At 45.3% G+C, this 20,483-nt stretch overlaps 1 protein-coding gene and 1 long non-coding RNA gene across 5 annotated transcripts in view; one reads left to right on the top strand and one right to left on the bottom strand.

Moving 5' to 3' along the window:
* The window catches only part of Capn13 (calpain 13), an 85,189-nt gene that overhangs the window by 11,084 nt on the left and 53,622 nt on the right, over positions 1-20,483 (bottom strand). The window contains exons 11-22 of one of the 4 annotated variants that reach the window (XM_070025309.1): positions 20,071-20,213; positions 16,355-16,420; positions 14,208-14,410; positions 13,295-13,331; positions 12,875-12,928; positions 9,917-9,974; positions 9,764-9,822; positions 8,165-8,233; positions 6,010-6,085; positions 4,276-4,404; positions 2,051-2,106; positions 1,428-1,485 (exon numbers count right to left, since the gene is read on the bottom strand). In XM_070025309.1, the coding sequence (XP_069881410.1) occupies positions 1,459-1,485; positions 2,051-2,106; positions 4,276-4,404; positions 6,010-6,085; positions 8,165-8,233; positions 9,764-9,822; positions 9,917-9,974; positions 12,875-12,928; positions 13,295-13,331; positions 14,208-14,410; positions 16,355-16,420; positions 20,071-20,213 (977 nt within the window). In that variant the 3' untranslated portion in view covers positions 1,428-1,458. Of the gene's footprint in view, positions 1-1,427; positions 1,486-1,735; positions 1,813-2,050; positions 2,107-4,275; positions 4,421-6,009; positions 6,086-8,164; positions 8,234-9,763; positions 9,823-9,916; positions 9,975-12,874; positions 12,929-13,294; positions 13,332-14,207; positions 14,411-16,354; positions 16,421-20,070; positions 20,214-20,483 lie in introns of those variants that run through there. The other 3 variants (XM_070025310.1, XM_070025308.1, XM_070025311.1) reach the window with 3 other exon arrangements.
* Positions 7,458-19,785, top strand: LOC138829172 (uncharacterized). Its single transcript, XR_011372501.1, has 3 exons — positions 7,458-7,536; positions 16,277-16,386; positions 19,708-19,785. It is a non-coding gene; the product is annotated as an uncharacterized lncRNA (long non-coding RNA).

The following is a 20,483-nucleotide window of genomic DNA, read 5'->3' on the forward strand; positions in this document are numbered from 1 at the left end:
CAAGAATTTAAGCTCTGTGTGCCAAATTAGCTTTAAGACACAATTAGGGAGTCATTCTTGGTATTAAAAATCATGCAGATTGCAGGTGGCACGATAAAATGGGAAGGGATTTATTTTTTTTAGAAGGAATAAAAAGGGAATTCAGGAAAATACAGTTGAGTCAAACTGACAATGATTGCTGCAATGTTTGTTCGTTTGTGATCATTAGGAAGCACCAAATGTTCATTAGGAAGTATTTATGTCAAAATTGTATATGCCCATGGAGAATGCCTATCTCCTGAATTTTAAGGTACATTCATGATTGGTAGATTTAACAAAGTGTTTACAGATACAATGGAGTTTTGGACATATGGATCTCAAGACTGCTTCATGGAGAACTCCACATTTCTTTTTCTTTTTCTCCTTTGTTTGTGCCTGTCCTGGAGCTTGAACTCAGGGCCTGGGCACTGTCCTTGAGACTCTCTGTGCTCAAGGCAGGACCCTACCACTTTGAGCCACAACACCACTTGCAGCTTTTTCCGGTACCGAGGAATAGAACCCAGGGCTTCATGCATGCTGGGCAAGCACTCTACCACTAAGCCACATTCCTAGCCAGAACCCCACATTTCAAAAGGACCTTTAGGACATATAGAGAATGGTCACAAGAAGGACACAGATGGAAACCAACAAGCATCACTAAAGAAGACAGGCATTGATTGGGTAGGGCAACAGAGATGTCCTTAAGAACTTTAAGCCTTAGCATGTCTAGTTTTTTTTTCCCCTGTAATGGTCCAGGGGATAGAGTTGGTATAGAATTATGGAGGGAATTAGTTCTAGGGAAGTAAATTGTTACCACAAGATAGGCAACATAGCACCTGGACATGGGGACACAAACCATCAAACTACTCAGCCTTTGATTCTAGAACCTACTGCCAGGGAGTCTACTACATAGAGTAGAGTTAGGTAACTCCATGCCCTCTGTAATGCTAAGGGCTATTCTATGAAAAGAAATTAGAGGAAATATAGGTATTTATTCATCAGCACACGTGTCAAAGATATACATACAACTGCCTATGGTCTGACCAAGGCTACACAGTGAGGTAATGGTAGACCTGAGGTAATCTAAGACCTGACAGTTGCTTCTATCACTTTATACCTTCCCCTTGCCTTTACTCTTTGGAATTTGTAAGAGTTCTAATTTCTTCATTCATAACTTTTAGTCCCTACTCTTCATGACTGCTCATAGTTCTATGTGGTCTAGATGCAATCTGAAGCATTGGCCTGAAGACTTAGGGTCCTCGAGCAATTGAGCCTGCTTCATAGATGATAAACTGTCAGAATTCCCTAAGGAGCCTCTTCCCAGGGAGTCTTAGGTACAGTTAGTTCCTGCAGGACTAGGGGAAATGCTCGTCAGAGGAGGAAAAAATCCTCAAAGCCCCATGTCTTACCTTGTCGATGGAATCTGCTGTACTTTTTGCCTTAGTTGTACATGGCCAGGTTCATCCACTAGAAATAAACATCATCATTGCCACCTCCTTAATGGGGAATAAGGAACACCCCATCTTCTTCCCTTAGAAGATCATGGTTCAGTCTCATTACCCCTTTTCAGCTAATTCCTCTCAAGCAGGAGATTTTAACCTCTTGTCACATACACATATTCCGCTATTCCTTAAATAGCCAGGCAGTGAGAGGTATACCTGAGGTCGACCAGCTGTCTGATTGGGTGGCTCTAATATTCAGTGGGAACAAGTTGAATGTACAGTGAGCTCAGCAGGCTGTTCTTCAGCTCCCTGTTGGATTTATGACTCCCACATAATCCTCTGCTTTATTAAGCTATTGGAAAAAAATAAAATCTGTCTGCCAAGATCCTAAAGCAGCCTGGCAGCCAGCAATATATAAAGACAGTAATTGGAGGTGGGAGGGGGGGTGGGGGTGTGTGTGGGGGAAGCCAGCAGTGAGGCTGGCCTTTGACAACTGTTCAATAACCTCCGAGAGAGAAATTCCCCCTAGAATCCATCGGGGAGAGGTGACTTGGGACTCTGCCTGCTGCTGGGATGGGAAGATGGCTCACCTCCATTTCTGTCAAGTAGAGTCCTTTTCCATCCTTGGAGAGGTTGCGAAAGGCCTCTAGGAGAAAGATAAAGGTATCTGTTTGTTTGTTTTGTGAAAATACCATACAGAGGAGTTACAATTACATGGGCAAGACAATGAGTACATTTCTTATCAAGCATTGTAGCCTCCTCCTTTGTTTCCTCTTCCCATCCCTTCCCATCTCCACCCCCCGCCCCCCCCCCGCCCCCGTCCTGCCCCACCGAAGTTGTAAAGTTCATTTTTCAACATAATGACTTGTACATCTCATTGTTGCAATGGGTCTACCTGAATCCCTATTTAAACGGTTTGTTTTTGTCCTTTCCCTCCACAAATTATACCAACATCAAATACAATGAAAGTAGGGGTTATACCATGGGGGAGGGACATACAAAGCAACAAAGAAATCATCTTATGAATATGTTGGAAACAATTGCAAGAAAGAAAAAACATTTGAATACTTATCTTGGGGTTCATTTCACCTAACATCACCTTCTCTGACCTTTTCTGCTTGACTCAGATATATACTAGTTATTGCAAATAAGGGAAACCATGCGACGTATGGTTCTTTGGGCCTGGTTTACGTCACTGAATATAATTTTTTCCAAGTCTTTCCATTTCGTAACAAATGGGGCAATGTCATTCTTTCTGATGGAGGCATAGAATTCGATTGTATATATATACCACATTTTCTTGATCCATTCATCTACTGAGTGACATCTGGGTATCTTTGTTATGGTAAATAATGTTGCAATGAACATAGTTGTACTGGTAGCTTTAGTATGGCCTTGTTTGTGATCATTTGGGTAAATACCCAAAAGTGGGATTGCTGGGTCATAGGGGAGCTCTTGATGGACATAGGAGAAGTACAGCAGGCCAAGTCAGGGCCTATGTGAAGGTAGAAGCCTGTGTGGTGGCTTTGTTGAAAGCAGCTCTTGCAGTCCAAAGGCTAGATGGTTCTCCATCCTATTCTCTTTCTGGCCAAACTCTGTGCCATGGGATGGTTCTAGGCCCACCTCAGAATGGCTCTGTGACCTCTCCCTTTTTGGATTCCCTATACCTTGCATTCTACCACATTCTGTGGGCATGGGCAGACTAGTCTTTCTCTAATGGGAACAGTTTGGAGACTTCCATAGTCTTCTAGAGAATTCCAAAGTGCTTTAGGTTTATCATTTACCCTCCCAGGGCTCAGTTCTTTCAGTCTTTTCATTGTTCCATCCAGAGGCATGGGGTTTGCAAAGCTGACTCATAGTAGGAGTGAGGCCAAGATCCAGTATTTCTGGTACCCACTCTACCTCGCCCTTAACAGTTTCATTTCAAGCAACATTTCAAACAAAGGCTCTGCTACCAAAACCTGTCTAACCCTCTGGTCTCCATCATTGGATTTTTAAAGCTAGAAGAAAGACCTTCTCCCCACCCCTATTCACTTGTCTGTTGTGGAATTCCTTCATTACAGATAGAAATCTTAGTCTGTGTGACTACAGAGTAGGTGTCAGTTATAACCACAACCTGTAGAAGAGACGAGTGATCACTACTAAACTTGTTCTTGCAAAAGTAGCTAGACAGGGTAAGGAGGAAATGAGAGACTCTGATAGAGGAATGCTGGGGGAGAGGAGTTCATCAGGGAAGATAAAGACATTGCTGATTACTCAATTTTCAGCTTTCGTTGGCTGTTGTCATGAAGAAAGGGCAATTCTGGGAGGTTGCCAGTCTACAATTTCTGAGGCCTTGTTCAGGCCTCGGGCAGCAGTCTCTCAAGTCTTTTCCTGTGTTCTTTGGTCATTGCAATGATGGTCTCCGGGATGAGAGCCAGGCATAGTGACTCACACTTGTAATCCTAGCCACTCAGGAGCCTGAAACCTGGTAGATCATGGCTCACAGCTCAGGCAAATTGCTCACGAACTCCCGTTTCAACCAATTAAAAAAAAATAATAAAACTCCGAGTGTGGTCATGGTGCCTGTCATCCCAGCTACACAGGTATTATAAATGGGCAGATTGCGGCCCTGGCTGGCCTGGAAAAAATAGTGGGACTCTCGTTAAGAAATAATGCAAGTTAAAAGCAAATATAAGTCTGGAGGCATGCCTTAAGCAATAAAGCACCTGCCTGGCAACAACACAAGGCTTTGAATAAAAAAGAACAACAACAACAAAAACCCAGTAGCCCAAAGAAGAAAAAGGTGTGCAGGATGGCACCCGGGGACACTCACTTGCCATGATTTCCAAGCGTAACAGGAGGCAGACCAGACTGGGGAAGCTGATTCGGCCAACACTGTCACCATACCGGAGGGTCAGGAGATCCTGCAGTTCATAGCTGATGGAAATCCCTGTAAGGAAATCTGCAGCCACAGACTGCTTAGTGGGAAGGAGGCAGGGTTTAAGGTGACCCTCTGCTTCAAGAGACTTGCTAATCCTGTTTAGAGGATCTCCTGGCCTCTTAACACTTTTTCTACTCAGCCTGGTTTGGCACCCAGTCCATCTAGTTTGGTAACCAGAATTTCTCTTATGGTCCTGTGTCTTCTAATTTGTTGGCTGTGGATCCTCAGTGACCCAGACCTACAGGTTAGTCAGAGACCAAATCAAGAGACTTGAGACTCTGTTCTGGAACCATACTGTCCTTCCTGATGATCAGATACTCTCTCCCGATGGAGCACTGGGGTTTCCAGGGTTTACTTTCAGGCCTTTCCTTGCTGCTGATCTTATAAGACAACCATCTTCCCTGAACCCATGACTCTCTGTAGGTCTGTGCATGGATGCTGCTAGTGTGGGCAGGCCTGGTCTCCCTGGATAAAGGAGATTTAATTCCAAATTGGTCCTTCAGGGAAAGGCCGGTCCTCACAGGAGCTTTTGGATTGCATTAGAATTATTTTCTATTTCACTTCTCTCTCTTTTTTAAAATTCAGCAGTCATTAGTGAAGGCTCTTTAAGGGTGGCATCTTGAACTTTCTCTTCAGTGACTCTCAAGATGCACTAGCAGACCAGGGGCAGGGGCATTACCCGGGAACTTGTTAGAGATGCAAACTCTCCAGCCCCTACCCCCGGTGTCCTAAACTGAAAAGTGAGGGGAAGCTCTGTTTTCTATGCCTCCACAGGCCTGCCAGGAGACTGGTGCAGATCAGGTTTAAGCATCACAGCTCCCTGCCATGAGGAATTAAGGGGAGGAATTACATTCCAGTGAGGCACACCATTTTGCATTCTCCTTCCCAAGCCAAGGGCCAAGGGAGGGAGAACGTTGGAGCGTTTCCTTCCAGAGTTAACCTGGAGAATATGATTTTACAGTTTATTAAGAAAACCGGCCTTCCTTAATCACACAGCTTTTGTGTGACCCATTTTCTCCATTGCTCCTCTGGAGGTAATGATTCCTACCCTTCCCAGTTCAAAGTGAGATGACATGATTAGAAGTTGGAACTTAAATGTGATTGTGATGTGATGTGAACTACTGAGCATTTATGCGTCCTGAGGTGCTGTTAGCATTATCCCTGGACTGAAAGCTTTGCCTCCTAGGAGCCAACAGAGGCCATTCGGTTTAATTTAGTCCCAAACCTCTATGAAGAAAGAGAAGCAAGATCATCTGCCAGCCCATAGGCATTTAACCCTGATGGCCCAGACACTGAGCTAGAAGTGTCTGGAAGATGAGCTCCATTCCTGGTAAGGTATCCATCATGCAGGGCTATTGTCTCACAAGTAGAGCTGTACTGGGGAGAAAAGGCAGCTGGGAAAATTGAGTGGCCCAGGAGAACTCCGGCATGGGGATGATGTCTCATTTCAGAGCCCTGGAGGTCCACTGAGGTCAGTGTAGATAGGGAGGGCTTAGTTGTACAGCTGTCTCCTCTCCTGACTGACCAGCCTCCCCGCGCCAACCTTGCCTGCAGCATGCTGGGAATGTGGGTGTAACACTCACCCCACAACCCCAAGTCTTCCTGGCTCACAGGCCTCTGTGTTACCTGAATTCTGTATGGCCTTCCACAAATCGGAGCTGAGGAGAACTCTGGAGCTCTTCTGAATGTTTTGGAAAATATGCTGATGGGAAAAACAAAGACAAACACAAAAGCCCGATGAGACATTTATGTGGATCCAGAGAATGTGGACAGAGGAAGTCCTGAACATCCCTTTTCTATTCCTGGAGATGGCTTCGTGAAAGCTTGCCTAGAGGCAGCTCAGAGGTGAGCAGGGAAACAGAAGGAAGGACAGGACTTGTGGGAGGCCACATCTGTTCATGGCTGGGGGCCGTGAACTCTCCTTGGCTAACGTATTTTCCTTTCCTTGTCCCACCTCTAGACAGGCTCCGGATGTAAGGCAGTGTGCCACCTTTGAGGGAAATGAGCAGGGTACACTCTCGAGAGTTGGTAGGGCAGTGATTAAGAGCAGACTTGATCATAAACTATTAGGGCTTAGTCCTAGCCCAAGTTACTTCTCCTTTTCTATACCTCATGTTTCTAACCATTACATCTCACATCTCAGCGTATACCTGAGACTTGTCTACATAATCCTCATTACCATCCTGGTCATCCTGCTACTTCCCAGGTGAGAAAACTGACAGGCAGAGGAAACACTTGGATTGGGTATACAGTAGCCTTGGGACTGACTACAGGACTCTTAATTTTGGTCTGTGCACAGCTGCCCACAGGAGATTTGCTAAGCCAAAATAACCCACCAGCGTGCATGTGAGAGCAACTATGGGAGACAAGGGTTGTGTGGTAGTAGCTTGAGAGCCTTTTCTTGATATTGGTAAGCATAGAGACAGACAGACCTCCTGAGTTCTCCATTAGTATTCTCCATTCATGTAATAACTGATTAATCTTGCCATTCACTCAGCAATTTTGAACACTGCTATATTCAAAATTCTGTATGTACTGTGGAAGTTTCTGGGGATAGATGACTATAGGGGAGCCCCTACCCTGATCCTGCAATCTAAGAATGGCTGGACATACAGTCCCTGCAAGACACCAAATGATCCTGGGTCAGAGGTAGGTATGGCACCCTGGCATAGCCACCCTGGAGGACTTTCTTCAGCCTTTAGAATTATAATGTTACAGGGATATGTAGTAGTAGGGTTGGCTGGTTGACATATTGGTGTTTTTCATCTTTTGAAGAAACAGCTTATACTTCTATTTAGTATGTATGTATAATTTATTATACATGTTAGGTCTTCGTGCTTTCTCTTTGATTGGCAAGATCATGCTTTTGTGTGTTTTTGTAAATTTTATCTTGGGCAAGATCATGCTTCCTTTTAAAATTGTATCTTTGCGCATCTGTATTTTCTACTGTGAGTGAGCCCTGCTTTCAGCATGAGGTCAGGTTATTTTTAAGAATGACATAATAAGGTGGCTTATGATGTCATGGCAAGGTGGGTGGCTTGTGCTCCCAGATGTGAGCCTGCAAGTGAAGAACCAGTGGGGACACTAATTGCATCGTGGGGGCCGGCAGGAACGCTTCAGCAGGAACATTGTCTCTGAGGCTGGACTCTTAGGGTAGGTGGACAGTCACCGGTCTTGGGGTGCAGGGAGGGGAGATAGGGAATGTCAGGACAGTGGTATGAAGGTACAGTCTTTATAGGACATCTCCTAGTTGGGGTCAGAGGAAGTGGGATGAGTAATTAGGGCTTCTTCTGGCCTCAGAAGTAGGGGCCCAATTCTGCTAATCAGTTTTGATTATGTCCTGAGGATAATGGGAGGTCACAGACCATAGACCAACTTAGCCAGAGACCAACCTAGCCAGAGACCAACCTAGCCAGAGACCAACCATGTCTGTGTTTCAGTAGGTTCTGTGGGAAAGGCATTGGAAGAAATTGGGAGAAGGTCACAGACGAAGGGTGGATAGAATGAATCTGAGGAGAAATGAAGAAGGCGCTGCTGGCTGCTGGCTCCAGCCCTGGTGCGCAGTGGCCTCTTTTTCCTCCGACTTCCACATCCAGCTGCTACATTGAGCAGTGCCTTGGCCTTCTCTGTTGCATGTCTTTCACAGAGTGTAGTTTCCTCTCCTCTTTACCCCTGAACTCAGGCATTGTTAATTTGTTAATATTTAATTGTTACTATTTGTTAATAATGTTTGTTAATTTGAGCCACGTAAGAGTGTTAGTCATAGAGAGCACGCCCGTACCTGGCAGTGGAGAAGTCGAATCCACAGTCGCTCAAACTCTTCCTGGTCAAGTCGCCCGTTCACTTTCAGCTGGGTGAGAAGTTAAGAGTTAACCAGTCCAAGGTGCAATGAGCAGGGGGTAGATGTTGATTGTCCTGCCAACAAAACTGGAGAAGGCTTCATTCATTAACTAGTAACTCCCTCAGGAGAGGGTCACCTGGATGTAGTCCCAGGCCAATGGGCTCCCATTGTATCTGAAGCTGACCTGGATTAGATTTTTTTTTTTAAGGGAAATGGACTACTGGAAGAAGAAGGAAATCTCAAGAAAGGGAAGGAACCTATTTCATTTGCATCTGGAGGAAGAGCCCCAACTTGGCCTTCCAAGTTGGGTTGGGTTCCTTGTCAGGGGAAGATAAAGAAAACAAAAGGGACTTGCAATTTTGCAAGCACAGGGAGAAGTTAGTATTTCAGCCCCATGGAGGGAAAACGTGTGCATTAATGCAGTCCTGATCACTCCAGAGGATAAACGATTGGTGACTAATGGAGGGTAAAGAATCAACTTCTGCCAACAGGAAAAGGATCTGTGGGGGAGGATGAGGGGGAGAAGGAGAACTTGTGGGGTCCACTAGTCTACTCGGCAGAGTTCTGCCAATGGGGACCTCCCTCAGGGCTGTCCCCCAGGGCCCTGGGACTGTGAGGGCCGCTTGGGCTCCTTTGTTTCTCTAAGTGACTGCAGCCAGCAGAGACAGGGCTTGATTTATGGTTTCATCAAGAATCCCTCTTGTTCTACAATGGCTGGCTTTGCATTCGCAATCCAGCCTCGTTAACAGTTGGAGAGCTGGGTGATCTGTCTCAGGAGACAGCCGCTAGGGGAGTAGCTACCAGGCTGGGATCCTGCCTGCAGGGATCTGGGGTGGGCAGGGGAGAAAGGGCTGCTCCCCCAGAGCAGGGAAGTCAGATGAGAGTCAGGAGACTGCAGGACACAACCTGTAGTCATGGAACTCAGTGAGCCATGAATGGCAAACTGTGTCAGCAGTAATGGGTGTCTCTGCTGTGTGGACCAAGGGGACTTCTTTGTATTTGGGTGATTGTTATTTTCATTGAATCAGGGACTTGCTGAAGACCTCTCTAGCAGGTATAGAGTTAAGGAGGAAGAGGAATAGCTTTTAGGGAAAGGGTAAGTCATTCCAATAGGAAGAGGCAGTTTAAGAAGTTAGAACAGTGACTTCAAAGGCTGAAACTCCCACTTCAAATTCAGGTATATGTCCTCACTAGCCATGTGCTCTGGAAAAGCTACTTAACCTTTCTGAATCTGTTTCTTCCACTGTATGGTGGGACAATATTTGTATCACAAAGGTTTCAAGTATTATGAGAATATATATGCATTCATATATATATATATATACATATATACATGCACGCATGTATACATACATACATACTAGTAGGATCCCAGCACACAGTAGGCACTTGATCAGTGGTAAGTACTGCTTTGATTTAGAGACTTATTTAATTAATGGCGCATCAACAGGCCCCCAGGCTCTTGTTGAGCCATAATTAGAGCCCTGAGGACGCTCACAGAGCTCCTTGGGTCGGGGAGGAGATGATTGCCAAGGATACATCCATCAAAGCTACGAGGCTGCGGCACTGATCCAAGGAGAAAGTATCCCCAGGAGGTCCTGAGGAGGGAAAAACAGAAGGACTGAAGTGTCACCAGGAGTGGGGACAGGGGTAGATGAGAGTGAGGTCAGCAGGCCTCCAGGATGATGGTACCTGTCAGGAGTTCCTGGTTGAGAAGCCTCTGAAGCTGAGTGGCATCAATGTCCAGGCCCTGATCCAAACAAGGGAGGAACAAAGGCATCAGACAGAGGCCAGGACCTGAGCACATGCCTGTCCAACTCTCCAATTTCCAAGTCCTCCCTTTCCATGTTGAGTCCATCCAGCTTTTGTCTAGAGTCTGACCTGGTGCTCCAGCCATGCCAATAAGTCTTTCCCTGAGCATCCAAGGTGCCAGTCAGTCTTGATTTTTGGAACCTGATCTGGGCTCTGGGCTCTCTTACATTTCTCCCCCATTTATTCCTGGTCTAAAAGCAATTCTTCTTCTTCCTTAAATCCATACCTCTTGCTGGGCATTGGGGAGCCTCTCAGGATAAGGACTATTGAATAAATCAATGCATCCTGTTTAGATGTGTTCCCCATCTGCTTCCAGAAAGAGCCTCTGTGTGTGTGTGTATGTGTGTGTGTGTGTGTGTGTGTGTGTGTGTGTGTGTGTGTGTGTGTGTGTGTGTGTGTGTGTGTGTGTGACAGGAGTTAAAAATACTTGAAATCTAGCTAAGAGAGGCTGCATTAATTGAGTGCATTATTTAACATTAGTCTTTTCAGTCACTGAAGCAGAAAGGAAGATGTCCTGGCTTTCTTTGGATTGAAAGCAGGAGGCAATGGAGGTTGCAGGGAAAGAAGAACTAAAATTCTGCAGGACTTAACTACACTGGCCTTTCACTGGTGACTCTGGGAAACCTAGTGGGCAGGGTCTTTGATGACAATTTTGTCAAGAAGCAGTGCTTCTCTGCTTTAGGGGAACTTTCACTTGGAAAGCTGGCACTAGATTGAAGTTTCCCAGCGGGTAGCTTTTAGGGTGAGGTTGGATTAGGTGGCAAGAGGTACCTTCTGGGGTTCTCCTAAGAACCAGTACCTCAAAGGGGACAGATTCACTGTCCTGTCCATCTTCCAGGGTTGTTCCATTCCCCTCCAAGAAGAAGCATGGGCCCTTAAGATGAACCCTAAGAAAATGTCCTGCCAGTGTCTGAAATTAAAACCTCAGCACAGTGCTCAAACATCTCAAATTTGAGGCATGTCCGGGGAGCTGGTCCTACATGCCTAACAGTAACTGACATTCTCTCCCAAAGAATCCTGACACCTCACTTTGAACTCCAACCTGTATGGAATCGCCCATAGATTACATGCAGTGTGAACTATGGGCCACATCTGCTTCCCTATCCATATTCCCCATCTTGGATGTATGTCACATCCTGCAACCAGCCAAAGGCAATTGAGGAGATGAAGGCAGGGATGGTGAGGCTGCTTCTGTAAACAAGTTCCTCAGGGATTCACATCTGCCTCTATGCCTGTCTGTGAGACACCCAAGGGCTATTTAGTATTCTCCAGTGGAATGTGGTGCCGGGAATATATCAGGTAGTTGGAAAATGGTTACCAATTGAATATATGATGGATGGATCTATACTAGCCCAGAGCCCAAATTCATCCGCCCTTTCCTATATGCAGACCCCACAATTGCTATGTCTAATGAAACTAACTGTGCTCGTAGTAACAAGGTATCCTATTAGTTTACAGCTAGAAGAATCCATATAAGAGAACAAGAGGGCACAGTAAGTGCATGGGGGAACATTTTGCTTTAAAATGTCTTAGAAGGGTGCAGTCTCTAAGGATAATTGCAGGTTGTATAGAATGGTGCCAGATGGGTCCTGATCAAGGGTATCTAGCTGAGAGGTGAGCTTGGAACAATTTCTCTGTCTTCCTCTTGTTCTAATTCCCATCAAGACCCAATGTAAGCTGCTGGTTACTTTAGGAGGAGACGTTTGGCTGTTGTTTGGGAAGCACTGATCAGAGAATCTGCACCTACATGGCAACTTATATTTTTTATTGTAGAGGGACAGATATATGAACCATCATGAGAATGCATTGAAGAAGCCTTGTGTCAGGCATCCTGATTGGGACCCACTGACCACGCTGGGGCATGGTCTGGGCATTGCTCTGGGGGGAAAAAGAATCCATGTTGTTTCGATTCTAAGAACTGATGATCTCCTCTGGGCCAAAGAATGTACATGAAGTCATCTTTGCCTGTAAGAGCTCACGCAGTGGGGGCAATAATGATCTGGGTTGTCTTTGTCATACACCAAGTGAAGAGAGCCCTCAGAGTCAAACTCAGCAGTGGCCTGAATCTTGCACCAGTGTGGCTTCCAGACAGATTCACAGTCAGCTGCATTTTTTGCCACATGTACTCCTCATTCTAGCAACACTCTTCACTTCGCTTATTTTCCCCAGGCCTGCCTCCTGGATACCAACACCCTATTAGCCTTCTGATTGTAGAGGCAGGGTTTGGCATCCCTTCCTGTCCTTGGTCTCTGCCTGGCCCAAGCCAACATGGTATATATGATCATCTGTATCACTTTCCACTTCCTGAACCAACCTGGTTTTTAATGGTAAAAGGCCCATGTGCAATGCCCTTGGCAGCTGTTTTATCCTGATGAGTCAAGCATTTTTTCTACAACAGTTTGTTAAACCATTAGGAAAATTTCTAGTGCACATAGGCAGCTTGGCAGGAGGAGCACCTTTGGTGATTTCTGAAGCTGGCCAGCTCCTGGGAGACATGATGCCAGCTTGGAGGGAGGGAACCAATCTGGAGAAGGAAAGATTTCAAGGGATACTACCAATTCCTTGTTAAAGGTTTAAAATGCAACACTCCCCATATATTCACCCCATAACCATCCTCTCCTTTTCTAACTCTGTGTTCTATCATTTGTTACCCAAATAGGGGATAATGTATGTCTCTTAGAGCTTGGCATCTAGAGAAGTTTTGGAGTTGGTACAGGGAGAGACAGAGGCTGATTAGAGAATCTATCAGGTCCCTTTTTCCTCTGTATCCTCTTCCTCTGTATCCCTCTTCCTCCATCATTGGCCCTGAGTAAGGCTCCTTCAAGCTGAGTACTTTACCTGAGCATATCTGTAGAAAATTCTTTGTTGGGATCCAATTTCTGAAAGACTTCCCTGGATCAAAGGAAAAATAGCTAGTGTTAAACGTTTGGGGAATTGATCAGCTAGTACTATGAGGGCACAAGTCCCACCTAAATCTGAGAGAGCCAGAAACAATCTTTGTGGAGCATTAGAAAAGTGAAGTTACAAAAAAGAAAAGAAAAGTTTCTGGAAAGAAAATGGTTGGGTCCAGCCTGGCTTTAGAAACCTGGTCTTCTCCTCCCACTCTTCTCACCCTTTGAGAAATCGTTGGTCCATCATGGCACCTCTGTTTTCATTAGTCAGGTGAGGTGAAGAAGGACAGACAAGCTCTTGGGGATGGGATGGGATGTGGCCAACGATGGGATGTGGCTCACCAATGTAACCTTCCTGCACACCTACCTTCCGAGCTCTGTGGCTGAAACTGTGGTTTGCATTCCTAGAAAATCAAGGGAACAGGATCAAAAGGATACCAACCCTCAGTGTGACTGATACGTCCTGTGTCACAGGATGTATAGTGGGCAGGCCTGGCCTTAGTGAACAGATGAACACCATGGCTGTGTGACTATCTTTTTGTTTGACATGCACTGGTCTTGTAAGCAGTTCATCCTTCACAATCAGACACATGTGCAAAGAGAGACCCACACTACCAGGAAGATCATGTGTTTTGCCTCATGCTCCACCTTGAATTGGTGGTAATGGCTTCCTGGCCTCTCTCTCAGACTCACTATAAAGACTGTATAACTGACTATAACAATATGTGTCTCAGGCCAGAGGGAGCAGTACAACACTTGTCGATTCCACTCTTGACCCACTGACCTGACATTCAAGACCCTCTTGGATCAGAGGGTCTCTTTTCCTTTTAGGCCTCTCTTCTCTGCCTGACCTACCCTGCATTTCAACCACATTTAAGACACATGGACATACGTGTTATGGTCATCTTTCTATGCAGATGGCCAGTGCTATCTAACTTTCAACAAGCCCTGTACTCACCTACTTCCATGCATCTGCTCAGCCCTTTTTTCTTCTATTTATATAATATATGACCTTCTCTTTTAATCCATTCAATTCTGTTTTCCTTCAAAACCCATTCATTCCCTTTCTCAGTCCCTCTGACGAGAGTGGTCCACTACTGTCATCCAGTTAGAGAATAATTATTGGTTCACAGTGAGTTTCTAGAAAGCAGATCTATATTGGGTCTCCATGGACACAGTATGTGCTATGTATAATCCACAGATCATTGGAATTAATGGTGTCATGTGTTTTTACCCAATTAAGTAGGGAAAAACACTTAGGATCCCCCCAAATCCTGTACCTGTCACTGTCTGGCTTTTTCAGGAAGATTCGGAGCAAGAACTCGACTTTTCCTTTGTGTGCTGAGAGGACCACGACATAGGTCCCAGGGCTCAGATGGCAAAATTTTGTGAAGTTGCTTTTGGTTTTATCATCTATGCCTTGGATAGCATTTCTGAATATGGAGAAAAACGTGGGTGGCAATCTCTCCCGAAAGTGCTGGAACTAGAAGAGACATTATTGTGAGAAAGCTTCCCCACCTCCCTGCATGGGATACTGGTCCCCACCTCTACCCTCTCTGCTCACCCAGTCCTGGCAAAGGAGAAAGTGCTGACCTGAAATACCCAAGAGAATACAGACTGGTATTTCATCTAGCCCCGAGACATCACGGTGAATGCAAAGAAATAATGCCGTGCAGCCATCTCACTATGTGTAATTACATTAGGATCTCTGGTTTCTTCCCTTTGCTAACATGACCTCTATGGAACTGCTGACATTGTTCTAACGCTGAATTTCTTCTGAGGATCCCTAGATCTCTTTTTGTCCAGCACCTTTAGTGAGATATTCCAGGCATGGCAGAGTTGGATCCTTTCCTTCCTCTGTTTCGTCTCTCCAGCTGAGCCCTGAGATTCCTTCTCATTGGAAAATAATAAGCCCTGATCATTTTCCTTTTATTTCAATATTTTCTTAGCGGTAAAACAATAAATATAATGCAGTTCCTATTATAGGATGTCACATCCATATTACATAATAAAAACCCCTTACTAAACAAATTTTCCCCACTATCGTTGAGCATGGGGATTCCATTTAGAATGGTTATGCAGCATGAAATGATTATTTATGAGCTCTGCCTCAGAGGAAGAACAGGGGAAGGGGAAAGCTTTTTAAGGGGTAGAAATAGGGCTTGGCTCCGAGGTGAGACAGGAGACAGGTCACTGCCCCAGGCATACAGCACAGGGCTGAGTGGAGCCTCTGAAGCAATTCTGCTGATGTAGGTAGTAGTCCCCAGAGTTCTGAGAGTCTGGCTTGCTCAGACACTTCTGACAGGGCAATGATGGGTCGAGTTCTGCAGAGGGTGAGCTATTCCCTGTGGCTTGGGCATGTGTGTATGTGTAGAGGTGTGAGCCGTGTCTCCTACAATCTAGAGAGCAGAAGTGGCTTGGCATACCTGCTGTCCCACTTCCTACCTCCATGATGCTCTTACAGACCTGACCAGGCTCCTGTTCTTTCAGAGTGGACTTGCTCAGCAGCACCATAAAGTCTGAGTCATTGGTGACAGGAAGTCTTGGCCTAGCACTTAAAGCCCATTTTGCATTGATATAGGGTTGACTCTAGTATTCTAGTTAGGGGGTTTGGCCTTTTTCTGGGCCAAGTCTCTACTCTATTCCCCAGTGCTGGGAGTAAGAATATCAATCTGTTCCTTATACCTGAGTGATTCCTTCAAAGTCCTTTCATATGTTCTTGTTCGACATGGGGGTGCAAGGGAGCACCCCCAGTTCTGTGGATGAGACCCAGCCTTGGGCCAGGCCTCCATGCTGCCAGCCTTCTCCCTGGACTTCTAAATGTCCACTACTCTGAGATTCCTTGAACTGGCCTCTGTTTTCCTGATGTGGCTCTTCTGCAATGCCTGGAGGGAACACAATCATCATCTACTTCCCATGGCAACATCTTCCTTCCCCTTCTATCCACTGGGCCTTCCTCGTGGAGACAAGGACATTGCCAAAGCTCATAGCATAGAGTTAGAGTACCTATGGGTCACTTTTCCACCCTTCCTCATGGTTAAATCGCCTTTCACCAATACTGGGTCATGTCATCTGATTACGAGGGGGGACAATTTACTTGTCAGCATTGCTAGAGGATGTGCTTTGAAACAGCATGTGGAAGCCTAGCATTGCTTTCTGGTGGATTTGGAGGGTGGTTAATTCAGGGGTCCCTTAATGATGCGCAACTTAAACAGATAAGGGTGGGCTTCATCAGTGTTTTCTATCAGGCTCAAGTCCCTCTTGAATGCTAAACAAGAGAACCCTAAAGAGGTCTAACCTGCAGAGTAAGGCTGCTAAATATTTTCCTTCTTTCTTGACATGTCTGGAGATTCTAAAATGCTGTCTGATATAAGATGTAGCAAGACTGAACTCACGGCCCAGGGTTGGAAGAAGTATAACGTTTTACCAAGGGACAGCACCGGAGATGGGAGAAGCCTGGTAAGATGGTGGTGAGCCATACCTGAGAGTCCACCTGCGGGAAAGAGGAAGAAAGCTAGTTCAGGAAGCCTGACTGCAACAGGAAGGCAAGTGGTTCCCAGCCTGCTGCAAGTCCCCATGTTCTTTCTTCTTGTGTGATCCACCTGTTTTCTGGCACAGGCTGGGGTGGGGAGATGATTGCTGATTCCTTGTGCAGGGTTGTAAAAACAAGAAACCTACTTATCTGTGGGTAACAGCATGGGAGAGAATTTGATGAGGAAAGAAGGTGTCTGAGAGGATGAGGCAGCTCCTTTTCCCCTCTGCAACATGTGGTTACTGTTCATAACAATATGAGAATATGGGAAGAAAAGGGGAGGCGTTGGCAGGGCTTGAAGATAAGACAGAACACGGATCAAATGCTTATTCCCCAAGGTCAAGTGCAAATTCCCCAAAGCCAGGAGCTTCCATAAGAAGGCAATTTCAAGGATTGCCTTGTACCCCTGTAAATACGATGGGAATTTGTTCTAGGACCCTCAGTGCTTGTAGGGATGGATGTTTGGGGTACACGTGAATGAGAAGAGGCTGTGGTTCCCTTCTTTCCATTCAGTGGGGTGAAGCACTGAGGAAGCAGTTCTATCTTTAAACCTCTCTGCAGCTTGTGAAGTGTTCCTATGTCAAGTGCTGGACATTCACCATGACCTTGTGAGCAGACACTAGGTATCTTACATTATGCATGTGGAAATCCAGGCTCAGTAGTTTATGTAGAAGGGCTAGAAATAAGGCACGTTGTGTTGTATGCTTTGTAAGAAGGTCCATCCCTTCTGGGCACAGACTTTCCCAGGTTATGTGGGTTTTAATTCTTTCCCACTATGCAACCTGGACAGACCAGTTGATTTTCCCAGATATTTCAGCCAGGGGAAAGCTGGAAGGGAAGGGTGAAAGTCTATTCTGGAGGAGGAGCTTTAAGGTAAAGATAGAATGTCTTGTCCCATTTCACTACTCTAACTTGATCCTGCCTGTTCATTCACCATTGGTGTCCTTATATTAGTCCACAGAGCATTGTTCCCACAGCAGCCATAGAGTCACTGGCCACAAACCTGGAGCCTCAATTCAGCTGGGTCAGCACTGAACCCTACTTAGTCCTGAGGATGCCTGAGAGCCTGGTCTTTGGCACATACATTGGTTGCTACTTAGCTGAATTGCAAATGGTGTCTTTTGAGTTGTCAAGGGCTAGAGCCTTGGTGTTTAATGCACTTGGGATCTCTAGTGCTCCTGCAGCAAACTGAGAACTAATACATTTCTGGTGGAAAGGAGAAAAGTAACCCAGGTAGTATTAAAAAACTGGCTGAGGTACTGCCCAGATCAGGGGTCCCAGGCTTGTATGTGATGATCAAAAGGCAGGTGTAGGAGTTGTGACCCCAGGAAGTTAGATCCTCTCATGTCTTCTTTCTCACCTGAAGAAAAGCGAAAATTGTTAAGCTTTTCTTTTTGAATAGACTTGTCTGGTGTCTGGTGCTTGACCTGATCATTCCTGGCCGGTAGATCAGGTGTCTCAATTGTTTTCACTGTTCTTCCCAAATTTTCCCTTTACCTCTAGCCTTGCGTTTTTCTCACAATCCAAAGTTGGAGACACTGAGAATAAGAACCCTCTCACAGTAAGGGAAAACTGTACCTAGTTTGAGAGAGCAAAGTGGAAAGACACTGATTGGAAGGGAAACTCCCATAGTTCGTGTTGCAGCTTGCATGGTTGGGCAGGAAGTGCGTGGGAACCCCATGAGGGGTTGGACTGAATTGCTGGGCTCAAAGATTTACTGTAAATAACCTTTGGCTGTTCCTACCCCTTTACTTAATTCTTCAGCAACCAAAGCTTAGAGTGGCCAGATGTGATTCCTCGGTGAGGGTAACATCAAAGGGGACAAATCTAGGTCACACATCTACATTTTTTGCATCTGAGATTCAGGGAGTGATAACATTTGGCCTCTTTAGCTGCTACAGTTAGAGCAGCTCTCTTCCTCATACCAAGATGCCCTGAAGGTGGAAAGAGTGTTCAGATGTCAGGCGGTAATAAAAATGACAAGTATCTAATATTGTATCCCTAGGAGATGTTCTTTAATAGCTCAGGCAGACTTGAGTACCTCTAAAGCATTTTATTGAATCCTGACAATTTCTCTTCTATAGGCCACATATATCTGGAACTTTGACTATTGATGAATTTAGCAAAAGAAATAGGAACATGTAAAGGTCACAGAAATATCCAGCAAGAGAGAAGTCTCTCTTGGTAGAACTAGAGTCCTTGTTTCTCTTGGTACTCTGGGCATTACAGAAAGGCAAATGCCTAAGCTCTGCTGAGATCTAGGACCCTAAGTGCTGGCAATAAACAGGACCCCATCACCTCTAGCTTTGCCTTCAAAAGCTCATTCTTGCTTTCCAAGCTTTGGCTTCCACATCTATAAAGTTGGGGATAATCGAGGTTTTGAGACAATGAATGTGACTATCCCTATGGCTTTGAAGTTTCATATTATCATGAGGCCTTCTCCCTAGGGAGGTCCATGACCAGTGCACAAGACTGGTCTCATCAGAGTAGAATACCCAGGTGCCCTGCCTGACTACAAATGGGCTACAAATGGACTTTGAAACTTGCCTTAGTGTCAGTGAGCAGAAACTAAAATTGTTCTGAAATGTCAATCACAGCTTGACCCCAGTCTATTAACAGACCTCTGGCTCTATGGTGAAAGGTGTGTTTGGCAACACACTTAGGAAACTGTACCTAGTCCTAGTTCTGCCATGAACTCTGACATGAGCCCCATGTCTTCAAGTCTGATAGGAGATGAGTGTTCCCCAGCATGTGAGAGACATGTGCTCTTTATTAGAGCCGGGAAGCTGTGGGATGAATGACTTGAGAACGTCATCTTTATCTTTGGGATATGTTGAAATGTTTGGGAGAGAAAGAGGAAATAGAGGTATCAGATTTTCTGATGTAACCTTTCTTTTATATGGTATTTTAAAAACTGAATTTCCTGGTTATGGCCTCATAGTGGTATGCATGCTGATACCCGTGGGAACTGGAAGCTGGTTGGGATTGTCAGGGAGGAGAGAGGAACCTGGGATAACGAGTAGCCCTGGTTTTGGAGAAATGGCCCAGCTGATGCCTTTACATATGAGTCACTCACTGAGCTAGGGCTGGACTTTGGGCTAACCATAAGAGAAAACATGCTTTGGGTTTATACCTGGTATTTTCTTAAACTCCTCCCAAAAAAGTAACCCAGGATTCTCAACATAAGAACTACAAGTTGCCTGGGAAGAGCTTGTTAAAATTCAAAGTTTCTGACTCTGTCCTTGTAGATTCTGACTCAGGAGATCTGAGGCTGGCTGAAGAATCTGCATCAATGCAACAACTACTCTTGGACCAGGCAACTTTTTGAGGTATGGGCATTCGATTCTGTAGCATAACAGGGAAACCCAACAAATGACACTGCCAAGAGGTATGTCCTTTGGTGATATTGTCAACTCTAATCTCCTTGCTAGTTTTTTGGAGTTCTTGAAAATTTGGAATTGGACAGGTGAACACCACAGATGTTTGGGGCTTTATCTCCAAATCATTGGTGTATGTACCCAACATTCCCAGCCTGATTGGTTGTTATCCCCAGTCCTATTACTACATGCAATTGTCCCCAAACGGACAAGCCCTGAACCAGGTGGCCTTACCTTGAATACCTGGAAAGATAGTGGACATTCTTCATCTTCTGCCTTTAAGCTCTGTGGCATGACAGTGACCGACACAACAGCATTGTTGCCTTCCATGAGCTCTCGCACAGAGAAGAAGTATTGAGAATCACTCTCAGGTCCTCCTGTGTGAGAAAGAGCCCTTACTGGTGCTTATCAACACGCAGACTTCTCATTGGGGCCATATTCAGCTCAGAGAGCTCTGTGAAGTAAGGTTATAAACTCTGGATTTGGAGACCTGAGATCTGGATCCCTTCCCCAGAGTCTTAGTTCCTTATATTCTCAGCCTCAGTCTCTTCATCTTGAAAATAGGAGAGTATAGTCCTTACTTAGTTAAAAAAAAGTCTTAAATTTGGACACAAGGGCCATTTTGATCATGGCAAGTGACATTCCAG

The sequence above is a fragment of the Dipodomys merriami genome, unplaced genomic scaffold (assembly GCF_024711535.1).
Source record: "Dipodomys merriami isolate MVZ:Mamm:240054 unplaced genomic scaffold, mDipMer1.0.p SCAF_17, whole genome shotgun sequence".
Lineage (NCBI taxonomy): Eukaryota > Metazoa > Chordata > Mammalia > Rodentia > Heteromyidae > Dipodomys > Dipodomys merriami.